The sequence below is a fragment of the Neoarthrinium moseri genome (genome assembly GCF_022829205.1).
Source record: "Neoarthrinium moseri strain CBS 164.80 chromosome Unknown scaffold107_Wmoseri_CBS_16480, whole genome shotgun sequence".
Taxonomy (NCBI): domain Eukaryota; kingdom Fungi; phylum Ascomycota; class Sordariomycetes; order Amphisphaeriales; family Apiosporaceae; genus Neoarthrinium; species Neoarthrinium moseri.
In genome coordinates, this window is record NW_026055221.1 from 82,271 (window position 1) to 94,781 (window position 12,511).

The window sequence follows — 12,511 nt, forward strand, 5'->3', positions numbered from 1 at the left end:
TGCACCGCCAACCACCAACGAGCTGCAGCCAATCCTCCCCCGGCCCTCCCAACCCACCCTGAACTGCAAACTACACGCCCCCCCCCCCCCCCCTCCCCGAGAGATAAACACGCGACTTGCGCAAGGCCACGGCGCGCGTCAAAACTGCACGGGCTTCTGTGCCCACCCCAGCGACTTGGATGCATACCAAAACAAAATCGCCCGCCCCCGCCAACCAATCAAATAATTCAGATTCCCTCGCTGGCACAATTATTACTCTGTACTCTGGGCCCGGGTGGCCTGATGCTGCCCGTTGATTCTGATCTCTGGCGCCGCATTCTCCAATTTTTCCCAGCCCAGCCTTGTTTGGGACGGACGCGTCTAGGGAGGCAGGGCAGGGTCATCCGGGCGCTGGAAGGCTGAAAGCCTGAAGGCTGAAGCCCGAGGCCTGAGAGGACCACGCCCACAGTACATGCCCAGGTGGCCATGGAGCCCATCATCCACCCCCCACTGCCATGTGTCCATCCCCGACGCCCTGCTCCAGAGACCCCCGTGTGCTGCGTAGATTTCCCGATTTGGCCTGCAGATGAGGCTATCGCCACCGTCTTCCGTCTTCCGTCCTCCCGCACCTGCCGGCCCGAGCATTGGAGCTGTCGTACCCCAGACTGCCACCCCGGATTGCCGTTGGAACGGCCCAGTGCCGAGTAGATGGGTCCTTGGAGCCCGTGTATCACTTGAGGGACCACGGAATTTGAGCTTTACTTGACAGGGCACCAGGATTATTCCATGTACTTGGACTATGCTTGACATTATGTACCTATTTACCTCCCAAAAATATATATATAACTATATAATTTGGCTGGGAAAAGTGGCTATATCTGACCCTAGAAAGCCATACGTTACCTCAAAGTGGATGGAACTTGAGGTTCGAGACCCAAAACCCAACAATCCCCAAGACCATATGTACTTCATGTCAAGACCAAAATAAACCAGACTTGGCTTCACCCAAGCCCAACAAGTCCAGATGGACCTGTCAGAACCCAGTGAACCTCCAACCCAGTATGCAAGTTGGACCAGAACGACCCTTTGGATGGATCAGCTTTTGGATCGGACTGACCAACAAAGCCGAATCCAAACCCAACCCAACCCAACCTGAGCTCAACTGAACTGACCCAACAAGCCTCGGATCCAGATCAAACAAATCGAGTCCAGAGTCCAGAGTCCAAAGACTTTTGGGACCCAAAGTCCATCGAGTGAAAAATCGAAAAACAAGGCCCAACTATCAGACGTGCCAGAGTAACTCGACTTGGATTCGATTTGGATCTGGATCAAAGTCCAACATGTCTGGGCGAGAGAGATCAGTCAACAAAGGCCGGAGGGAACAGGCTCGGGGAGGGAGGGAGCGGGCGGTGGTGGGCGAGCAGACAAAGCGACGCAGCAGGACCCGCGTCGAGTGATCTGGCAGCACAACAGGTAAGGGAAGGGGGAAGGAGGCAGGATCAGAGAAATCGAGGGCAGAGTGGGTGCCGGGTCTAATAACCAAAACAAAAAAAATAATTGGGATCAGATCAAGCGCAAGCGTGACAAGAACGGGGGGGCGCAGCGCAAAATAAAGTAAATAAAATCCGTGATTGGCTGGGCGCAATCTCGAAGGGCCACTGATGCAGTGAGCCGTGCTGGATTGGAGCCCTGGCGTGCGCGGCCGGGGCGCGTTTGGGGGGAGCCCTGAGGAGAGGGGAGGAGGGGAGAGGGGAGAGGGGGGGGTGGCACGCCCAGGACACGGGTGGGATCAGTGATCCGTGGTGGCCCTTCTTGTTGCCGTCCGGCCCTGTCGGTCGGCCTTGGGGGCACCCCCGGCGCAGGCCCAATTTCCGTCCCAAGGCACCTGGGCCCCTAGGCCCCTAGGCCCCTACCTAGGCGGTCCTACATACACAGCAGACAGTACCATAGTAAAAGGCAGGACGCAGAAGTGGGGCGCGCCCGCCCGCGACAAGCTAAGAAGCTGCTTCCAGTTTTCCGGCCGAAACAGGCTTAGCCCCTCAGAGCCCCCCGAAATCAGCGCCAAATCAGTCACTTGGAGCTGCAGCTCGACGCGACTACTACTTAAGCTGCTGTCCCCCACCATCAACACCACAACTCCCATCCCGTTCATCATTCATCTTCACCAACCACCAGCATCCGCCACCTCCACACGCTTTCGAGCATCATCATCATCTCCAAGTCGTCCTCGACTCCAGCTCTCTCACCTTTTCCCAACCAACCCCCCCAAACCAATCCACCAAAATGACTGGAGGCGGCAAGTCCGGCGGCAAGGCCAGCGGTTCCAAGAACGCGCAATCGTAAGTTCACATACACCACCGTGCCAGCCCGGCAGCCCTCTCGCCTCGTCCACGCCGGCTAACGCGTCTCCTCTCCACAGTCGTTCCAGCAAGGCCGGTCTGGCCTTCCCCGTTGGTCGTGTCCACCGTCTGCTCCGCAAGGGCAACTACGCCCAGCGTGTCGGTGCCGGTGCTCCCGTCTACCTGGCCGCCGTCCTCGAGTACCTCGCTGCTGAGATCCTCGAGTTGGCCGGTAACGCTGCCCGTGACAACAAGAAGACCCGTATCATCCCCAGACATCTGCAGCTCGCCATCCGCAACGATGAGGAGTTGAACAAGCTCCTGGGCCACGTCACCATCGCACAGGGTGGTGTCCTCCCCAACATTCACCAGAGTGAGTTTCCTTGCCCCCTGTCCCCCGCCCCACCCGCCCCATCACCCGCTAACGTGTCTCTTTTCTCTCAGACCTCCTGCCCAAGAAGACCGGCAAGCCTGGCAAGAACGCCGGCTCGCAGGAGTTGTAGACGGGGTGTGTGCTGCATTTGATTTTTCTGGTTGTTTGGCACGTCTTTATGAACTAGGGGTCACGGTTGGGCACGGCAATGCTTTTGCTTCGCGATATGCGAATTTTGGGTTGTACATTACACATGATCCGCCCACGGTAATGGGAAACGGATAATGAATGAGAACTTCTGAACAAACACATGTTCCCCCCCTTCTCCGTCTCGGTGACCTACATCTGCAAATTGAAGTTGGCAATGCATTCTGGAATCACTGGTTTCGGCTCATGATGTTCTGCATCTCTTGAAATCAACAGGCTTGTAGGCGTCGCGGTGGCAATTGGTGAACTTGGGGGAGTTTGTTTCTGCTATGGCTCAGTGTTCGACGATCGGCCTTGCGCACGTTTCTCGAACCAAGCATTGCCGCAACGAAATTCGTCCCGAGTTGGTATATCTGTATCGTCATGTAGATGGTTGAGGGAGAGGAAAGGCCAGTGGTCACTCGTAGCTATCCCAGATGGACCGCGGATATGGACGACAGATACCCATCTGCGATAATAACGCGTCCCGACTCCCGAGTGCAACTCAGTGGCGTGCCAATACCAATCCCGTTTTGGGCCGCGGTCGAAGGGCGCACCAGTCTTTCCCAAGCCCCTCGCTATCGGCAGAGTACCGCGGGCGGATAGAATGGTAGCGGCAGCGCTATCTATCATGCGTTGAACACGGACAAGGGAGAAGATGGGATACGGACAATGATCGGATATGTGGTTGACAACTTGGTCTTCAGTGTTTTCTTTTCCCCTCTGGTCATCGATATCTATGCGCAGATTACAGATTCTATGTACAGTTTGACGCCACCCAGCCCTGAAGCAACCATGTCTAGAACTTGAGATCCGGGGGTGCTGGCAGGGGAGATGCAGGTCAGCATGTGATGATGGACAAGCAGGACAGGCCAGAAGGGACGAGGCAAGGGGGGGGGGAGCATAGACTTACGAGCCGTTGTATGCGCGGGCAGGTTTCTCTCGTACTTGGAACCTGTGGGTAGGGATGTCAGCACTCGGTGTTCGTTCCGCTCTCCAAGCCGGTCCAGCGACCAGGGAGGCTGGAGAAGAGCGAAGGGAACGCGGGCGGCGTGGCGACACAACAACATACCTCCTGGAGCTGTCGGGTGGCAATACGGGTCGGGGTGCTTCCACGTCTCGAGCAGCTTTTCCGTCTCGGCCAGTAATGCCTGCCAGGAAAGGGCCAAGTCAGTCGTCGATGCTTCTATGTGCATCCATGTCTCTTGTGCGCGTGGGCACGTGTGGTGGATGGGATGAGGGGGGGAGGGGGGAGCGTAACGTAACATACCCTCTGCTTTCGGGGATCTGTGACGCTTCGGTTGGCCTCAAAGAGGGATCGGATGTAGAGGGCCTGGCCGCGCCATAGGTGCCGGTGGACGGCCCAGTCGAGGGACAGCTTCAGTGAGCGGCGGTACAGCGACCTGGGACACAGCTTGGTCAGAGCTAGTTGGGAGGAAGGGGAGTTGCCGAACGCAATGGAGGGGCTCACAGTGCAGCCTGTCGTGTCGACATGATGGGTGGTGTTCTTATCCTGAGCCCTTTCGGTGCGTTCTCGTCCGGGGTCGGGTATCCTGCGCGCGCGCGTATCCCCCGCCGACGGGATGCAGTCAATTGGCCTGCCGGGGCTTCGGTGTGCCGGATGGACTCGGGGTAGACGGCGGAGCGGAAGGGCACAGCTCGTGATAGATGGAGGTGGTGGTGCTCGTGGTGGTGGACGTGGTGGTGCTCGCGGTGGTGATTGACGACCATCGAGAGTGTGGCTGCTCCTCTAGCTGCCGTGTGGTCCGTGCGTGCCTTTTTCTACTCCGTGGTGGCCTCAGGCAGCCATTCTAAGCATAACTTGAGCGTTGGGTGTGGGAGCAATTCAACCATGTACTGCAGCTGACTCTGCACCTAGCCTACCGTAGTTAAGGTCAAAATGCAAATGCTGTACCGGTACTGCTGTGCATGGACGGCAGCCCAACAGGAATTGATGACTTCAAGGTGCAAGCTGATTTGCCGGCGCCGTGCAGGGCCTCTCGTCAGCTGGCGCCCAAGTGGTGGTGGTGGCAGCGCTCACGGATGCAGCGGAGCGGATCTTCTCCCACGCCCGACACTCGACGTCATGGTGTGGTGTTCCAAGGACCCGTGGATCCGTTCCAGGTTTGCTACCTAACGATGACAACTGTGTAACTCATTCGTTCTTGGCTGGGGCCAGCCAGTGGCCTGTCGGCTGTCGGGGCTGTCCCGTCCCAGCAGCGAAAGCACGGGTAGATGGGGCAGGCTTTCCACTGCTCTTCTGCTCTTCAGCCGGGCGCAGCGGGTGAAATCGGCGAGCGGACTGGCTGGGCTGGCTGGGCTGGCCATTTTGCCGGGCTGGCAGGCTGGGTGGGCCCGCCCGTACTGTGCGGGTTTGTGCGCGAGCCTGCAGAGGTCCCGTTGTCACACCGTACCTAGCGCCCCTAAGTTGCCGGTAGGTAGGCCTGTAGGCCTGTAGGCCTGTGGGCCTGTAGCACGCAGCTGTGGGATGGGCCTATGGCTTGAAACGACAGCTTCTAACTCGTCCTGGACGGGGGGCCCGGTGACATCCAATGGGCCGCCCCGGGTCCTGGCCGTGCTGGCCGTGCTGGCCGCCCTGGTGCATTTTTTTGTTTGGAGAAGCTCTGCCCCAGTCTGCCGTCTCTGAGAGGCCATCGCCAGCCAGCCCGACGCTTGCATCCATTTCCAATTGAGTCAATAAAAGGAATACGCTACCCGTGACATCCTCTCCCTCGCCCGCTCCCGCTCCCGCTCCTTCTCCGTTGTTCTCAACAACATCGAGACCGCCTCCTCTCTCCCTCTCTTTGCTGCTCTCTGCCCCATTGCTGGCTCACTCGGGCTACTCTCCCTCGCTCTCGCCCTCTCTCGCCCTCTCTCTCTTTGCCTGCGCCAGGGAAGAGAAAACACCCCAAGATGCTGTCCAGAAGGAGTCTACTCACTGCCGCCCGCATGGCACAGCTGCGCCGACCGCTGCAGCCCATGCGCGGCGTGCCCCTGCCCGCCCTCATGAACCAGGTCCGCACCTACGCCGACACCGTCGTCAAAGTCCCGCAGATGGCCGAGTCCATCTCCGAGGGCACCTTGAAGCAGTGGAACAAGCAGGTGGGCGACTACGTCGAGCAGGACGAGGAGATCGCCACCATTGAGACCGACAAGGTGAGCACATGCTGCCATACGCGCCTCCACACCACCCCCCCCCCGACCTTGTGTCTTCTCTCTGCTTTTGTCCGTCTCTCCGTCTGCGCTCGTGTTTGCTGACTTGCTGTCTTCCCGCAACCCGCAGATCGACGTCGCCGTCAACGCCCCCGAGGCTGGTACCCTGAAGGAGCTCCTCGCCAACGAGGAGGACACCGTTACCGTCGGCCAGGAGATTGCCAAGATCGAGGCCGGCGGCGCGCCTGCCGAGGCCCCCAAGTCCGAGTCCAAGGAGGCCCCGAAGGAGGAGTCTGCTTCCACCGAGGCCAAGCCCGCCGAGCCCAAGGAGGAGAACAAGCCGGAGCCCAAGCAAGAGTCGAAACCAGAGCCCAAGCAGGAGTCGAAACCTGCCCCGGCGCCCAAGAAGGACACTCCCCAGAAGCAGCCCTCCCAGCCCGCCAAGGATGCCGGTCCCGTCTTGGGCAGCCGTGAGGAGCGCCGTGTATGTTGTCCTCCCCACCGTCCCTCGGGGCATCGCGTCGCCATCGCCCGGGCCTCCGTTGCGCCCGCCCTCCTTCTTTGCTGACCCCCCCTTGCTGCAGGTCAAGATGAACCGCATGCGTCTGCGAATCGCCGAGCGCCTCAAGCAGTCCCAGAACACCGCCGCCTCCCTCACCACCTTCAACGAGGTCGACATGTCCTCCCTGATGGAGTTCCGCAAGCTCTACAAGGATGAGGTCCTCAAGAAGACCGGCGTCAAGCTCGGCTTCATGAGCGCCTTCTCCCGCGCCTGTGTCCTGGCCATGCGCGACATCCCTGCCGTCAACGCCTCCATCGAGGGCGAGAACGGTGGTGACACCATCGTCTACCGCGACTACGTCGACATCAGCGTCGCCGTCGCCACCGAGAAGGGCCTGGTGACACCTGTTGTCCGCAACGTCGAGACCATGGACATGGTGACGATTGAGAAGTCCATTGCCGATCTGGGCAAGAAGGTATGTGCCCGTCCTGCCGTTCTTTCTTGCTGCTTGTCATATCCCCATCTTGGACGCTTGCTAACTTGACCGTTTTTTTCCCTCTTCCTGCAGGCCCGTGACGGCAAACTGACCATTGAGGATATGGCTGGCGGTAGTTTCACCATCAGCAACGGAGGTGTCTTCGGTTCCCTCATGGGAACCCCGATCATCAACCTGCCCCAGAGCGCCGTGCTTGGCCTCCACGCCATCAAGGACAAGCCCGTCGCCGTCAACGGCAAGATCGAGATCCGCCCCATGATGTACCTCGCCCTGACCTACGACCACCGCCTGCTCGACGGCAGGGAGGCTGTCCAGTTCTTGGTCAAGGTCAAGGAGTACATTGAGGATCCCAGACGTATGCTCTTGTAATTTGTGATATATTGGGGGGGTTGCGATTGGAAGCGAAGCGGTGGAGGGCCTGAGCGCGGGAACGGCTCGGGTCAACAGAACTTGTCCATAGTGTACAATACAGATACGGTGCATGATGGGCGTCCTAATAGATCAAGGGTTCAATACTATTTTCTCCTGAAACAAACCTTGGGTTCCCATTCCTTTGCAACAACATGTGTGGATTCACCCACAATATAACATTCGGCCACATGTCCAGTTCTTGTAGTCTGTTTTTCTAATGTTCGTGCGCGTGGTATGTTTGATAGTTACGTTTTTCTGTCGAATCCTACTTTGTGTCTTGCTTTGTTAAATTTGGACGCGGGATGGCTGGGTATGTGCCTTGGCGGTGATGCGCTGTCGCGGGTGTTGTGGCGTCTAACCTTACGAGGGATTCTGATACCTCATGGCCGTGAGGTGCTCGTTCCGATGAGGAGTGCGCGTCAATCCATTTGTTATATGTGGAGGATGTTGCGTTGTGTGGGACAGTCTATAGACGAACATTTAGTGAGTCTGTTAACATACCGGTTTTTAACTACCGCCTTTATTATTAATTAAGTTTAATAATTATAATCCTCGTTAAACTTTCCTTTATATTTTAAAATAAACACTCGCGGTAAATAAAATATAAAACACGAGATATTTATAATTATAATACACTTTTATAATAATTTTTAAATAAATACTTTTATTAACGTAGTTTTTTATAAACAAACGCGGCGAACGAAGTGAACGAGGTTTTATTATATAACTTCGATATAGATTCAACCGGCCCGTGTCTTAATCTCCTCACTATATAAGCTATTCAGTTCTGAAACACCGTGTGTGTTGATTTTAATAACAAGCTAAACTACCCGTCCCTATGCCTCATTTATTCACAGCCTTACAAAAAAGGTCGAATAGACGGGTAATAACTCTAACAGGTGCCTGTGAACGGTGCCAAGTTGAGTAGACAAGGATCGGCATTAATAAGAGCGGCGACATCTAACCACACACATCTTATATTACCGAGTGTCTATTATGATTCCGTTATCTGCATACAGGTTTCAAATCGTGCCCCGTCGTGCAAGAAAATCTGGCAGCTAGCCTGGGAGCCACCCACGGGACAAACAATTGAATTAGCAGTCCGGGTACATATCAATGGCTCTGTGCGCGTACCGCGTTCCCCCGATTGTTACACGCTTCACGCGCAGGACCGAAGCTCCCATCACCCTGTGCATATACCCAGATTGTTGCTCTCAATGTCATTGATGTGCAGCGGAGTCGACAGCAAGATGAACCCGTATTACGACATATCACAGAATATCTAGCCGCATATTCTGTCATGTACAGGTCTAGGTAACGTGAGAGCCTGTGTCTAGGTTCTGAATCAATGGTACGCTTCATGTGGGGGACAACACTATTCATCACTTGACCGGTAGCAGCGTGGCTATATCCCGGCATCGTTGGAGAACACACCTAGTATAGATATTAATGCCGTCTACTTTAGTATATCGGCAGTTTGATATATTCACACCGCGTCACAACGCTCCTCTCCGTTGGCTATCACTTGGCCATAATTAAAAAAAAAAAAAAAAAAGTTTCCGGGGAAGTACCTCGAACTACTTACACAAACAAAACCCCATTATACCCGTCACACATGCCATTCTTGAACGAGGTTGGGATTGAAAACTTGAAGATATGGTCGCCGGAGACCTGGCGTGGTTGGAATAAGTCATCTAACAAGCCTACTGGCATAGTAACCCGTGGCACGGCAGTAACACTGGCACTGTCTACGCCACGCTTAGTCGGTGGCCAGGTCTGATTCCGTGCGGAGGCGATATTCTTAATGATAGATTGGGTTTGGTACTTTGGGCCTGCCACGTGGGGGATGCCAGGCACATCTCTCACCCTAGCATGACGGGCGTGTGTACGAGCAATGACGTGGGATGTTGCCCCCACCGAATAGTTGGTCAACTTGTGCATTGTCAAAGTCACACATGGAAATTGTGACAGTCCTCAGCCACATCCGTTCCAGCCCTTTCCCAGCCCTTTCCAACGGCCTGGGCGTGCAAGCAAGCAAGCAAGCAAGCCTACCGCTCGACGGCGCAGTGCAATCTGTCGTGTGGAGCCAGGGTGAATGGATGGATGTTCCCGCTGTGGATCAGGCCGGTTCAGACCGGAAATTTTCTACAAGTAATCCAAGCGAATGAAGTAGCTCACTGCTTTAGGCTCGCTAATCTGAAAGCTTGTCCTGCATATGTATGCAAGCTTCCGGGACACCTGCATCCAGATCCGCGGTACACCAAACCGTAGCTTGGCCGCCTAGGTGAAGTCTCGAACTGGTCGAGGAAGAAGCACCCAGCACGAGTCAGCGAATATCTACCCCCCCAAAGAAAGCGAAAAAGAAAAAAAGGAAAGCCCCTAGCCCACTGCCTTGAACGTTTTTGCCATGTCATCGTCGGTCGCCTCGGAAGACGGTGCTCAGTCTCAATCGCGATCTACTGGACTCTATCCACATCGCGCCTGTTGAGTATGGCCGAGCACCCCCCCGACGCATTCGCAATCCAGGCATTAAACGAGATTGAAACCCAGTAGCAGAATTGGGCAACGCGGCGCTATATCAGAAGCTTCCTTCGTTACTCTCTCGGTGGTCCTGGCCCTCACTCACACATCTAACCCCTTCTTTCATTCTGTCTTTTGTATGAACCTACCGCCCGTTATCGCAGACTTCACGCTCGCTTAAAAATACGAAATCGTATTGATCATGGTCCTCGCCAAGGACCACTTTACGGCTGTTGTAGCTGGGAGCCTCCTGCCGCTGCTCAGCGCCGTGTATGCCATGGATAGTGTCAGCTTCGATCCTGGCACATATGGTACCGAAGAAACCCCCTACCAGACATATGCCTCGAGTCCCGGGATTACGCCACCGGAGCTGTTGATTCACTCCAACACTTCTTCGGCCATGACAAGTGGCTATGTATTCGTCGGCGTGGATGGCACCTCCGACTCAAAGCAGACGGCGCCTTGCATCTACGACATGAGCCCTGGTGACAACATGGGATCGCTCGTTTGGACTGGTCTTGAATGGAACAAGACATTCGATGTTAGCCTGCAGACATACAAAGGGGAGCCAGTCATTACCTTCTACAACGGCACCCTCCTGGATGGCTTCGGACACGGATCTTACTATATGCTAGACCAAACATACACCGAAATTAAACATTTCTCCCCTATCGGCTACCCCAATCTTGGAGACATCCACGAGTTCCGCATCACGGATGATGACACCGCACTAGTGACTCTGTACATCGTCAAGCAGGCTGATCTGACGTCGGTTAACGGCACCAAGGACGGGTATATCTACGAGTGCGCATTTCAGGAAATCAATATCGAAACTGGAGAACTGGTCTTCATGTGGAACGCAACCGACCATGTCGCACTGAATGAGACATATAATGAACTTGGTAGCGCCGGTGATGAGTCCTCGCCGTTTGACTTCTTCCACATCAACTCGGTTACCAAGGATCCTGATGGAAACTATCTCATCTCATCGCGTACCACCTGGGCGCTCTTCAAGATCGATGGTACAACAGGCGACATCATCTGGCGACTCAATGGTCGGCATTCCGACTTCACTGTGGACGACGGGGCTGACTTCCACTGGCAACACAATGCTCGATGGACCGACGCCACGGCCCAGACACATATCAGCATCTTCGACAACCAGGGTGATGACGACAATACAAGGTCTCGGGGAATGCTCCTCGCGGTCGATCAAGAAGCCATGACGGTTTCCTTGGAGCAGGATTTCCACAACGGCGACTCGACCTATTCCAGATACGAGGGTAACCTGCAGTGTCTGAACTGTAGCGATTTGTCTTCGACGAATTGGTTCCAGGGCTACGGTAACCAGCCGTACTTTACCGAGTTCTCCGCCGATGGCACCATTGTCCTGGATGTCCAGTTTGCTGTGCAGAATGCCATCAACTCGTACCGCGCATACAAATACCCCCTGGCTAGCTGGGTTGGCAAGCCGAATACGAATCCCAACATCTCTTGGGATAACGGCACCAGCGACGTCTACCTTTCTTGGAACGGGGCAACGGAGGTTGACTCCTGGGATGTATACATGGCAGACCAAGCCAACAGCACCAATTGGACCAAGATAGCGTCTGCGACCAAGGCAGGATTCGAGACAGCTGTGCATCTCACCGGCTCCGACCTGCCTGCATATGTCCGTGGTAAGGCCTTGAACTCCACCGGGGGAGTCTTGGGCTTAACCGACGCCACGGACGGTTTCTCATTCTATAACCCTGGCGACGAGTCTATCGAGTCAGGATCTCCGTCAGCCACAGAATCGGGCCATTCCGATGTCAGTAACGATTTGGATTCCACTTCGGGAGTGTATTCACACCAATTAAGGTTAAATATAATATTTATAATAAATATTATAACCTTTACTTTTATATTATAAGTTAATTATATATTAATTAAAATTATAAAATTAATATATAATATTTATTATTTAATATTAAAATATAAAATTAATTTTTATTTAATATTAACGTTTAAATATATATAAATATATATATATATATATAAATATATATATTTAAGTATTATAAAAGTAATCGAGGTTATATTATAAATCTTATAATATTACGAAAAATTTAAAGTTTAAAAAGAAAGGAAAAAAGAGTTTTTTTAAATTATAACGTTTATTATATATAAATAAAATAAGTTACCCTTTGTTTTTTATTATAATAATTATTTATATTAATTAATTTATAATAATATATATATAATTTTTTTTAAATATAAATTTAAATATAATTAAATTTATAACTTTACTTTACGGTTTTTAATAAATAAATTAAATTAAATATAAATTATAAATTATAAATATTAATTTATATTTTAATAAATAAAATAAAATAAAATAATTAAATTAAAATTTATTAAAACTTTATAAATTAATAATTAATAATTAATAAAGTTTTAAAATTATAAAATTAAAAATAAATTATTTATTATAATTTTTTAAAAATAGGTTTTAATATTATAAATTACTTTTAATTTTAAATTTATAAAATATAAATTAAATATTTAAAAAA

The 12,511-nt window shown here is 52.7% G+C and overlaps 4 protein-coding genes across 4 annotated transcripts; 3 read left to right on the plus strand and 1 right to left on the minus strand.

The window, feature by feature from the left end:
• Window positions 1–2,262: 2,262 nt before the first annotated feature.
• JN550_013228 (uncharacterized protein) lies at window positions 2,263–2,821 on the plus strand (the record flags this gene model as incomplete). The annotated part of the gene is made up of 3 exons (XM_049311791.1): window positions 2,263–2,318; window positions 2,399–2,691; window positions 2,763–2,821. 3 exons carry the CDS (start codon window positions 2,263–2,265, stop codon window positions 2,819–2,821), a joined length of 408 nt encoding a protein of 135 aa, XP_049164828.1.
• Window positions 2,822–3,165: 344 nt separating this feature from the next.
• On the minus strand, window positions 3,166–4,371 carry JN550_013229 (uncharacterized protein; the record flags this gene model as incomplete). Its single annotated transcript, XM_049311794.1, has 5 exons — window positions 3,166–3,614; window positions 3,791–3,832; window positions 3,950–4,028; window positions 4,148–4,280; window positions 4,349–4,371. The coding sequence occupies 5 exons, from the start codon at window positions 4,369–4,371 to the stop codon at window positions 3,166–3,168; spliced, it is 726 nt and encodes a 241-aa protein (XP_049164829.1).
• A 1,419-nt stretch (window positions 4,372–5,790) lies between these two features.
• Window positions 5,791–7,397, plus strand: JN550_013230 (uncharacterized protein; the record flags this gene model as incomplete). Its single annotated transcript, XM_049311795.1, has 4 exons — window positions 5,791–6,033; window positions 6,161–6,514; window positions 6,615–7,007; window positions 7,101–7,397. 4 exons carry the CDS (start codon window positions 5,791–5,793, stop codon window positions 7,395–7,397), a joined length of 1,287 nt encoding a protein of 428 aa, XP_049164830.1.
• A 2,764-nt stretch (window positions 7,398–10,161) lies between these two features.
• On the plus strand, window positions 10,162–11,876 carry JN550_013231 (uncharacterized protein; the record flags this gene model as incomplete). The annotated part of the gene is made up of 2 exons (XM_049311796.1): window positions 10,162–11,819; window positions 11,873–11,876. The coding sequence occupies 2 exons, from the start codon at window positions 10,162–10,164 to the stop codon at window positions 11,874–11,876; spliced, it is 1,662 nt and encodes a 553-aa protein (XP_049164831.1).
• Window positions 11,877–12,511: the final 635 nt, after the last annotated feature.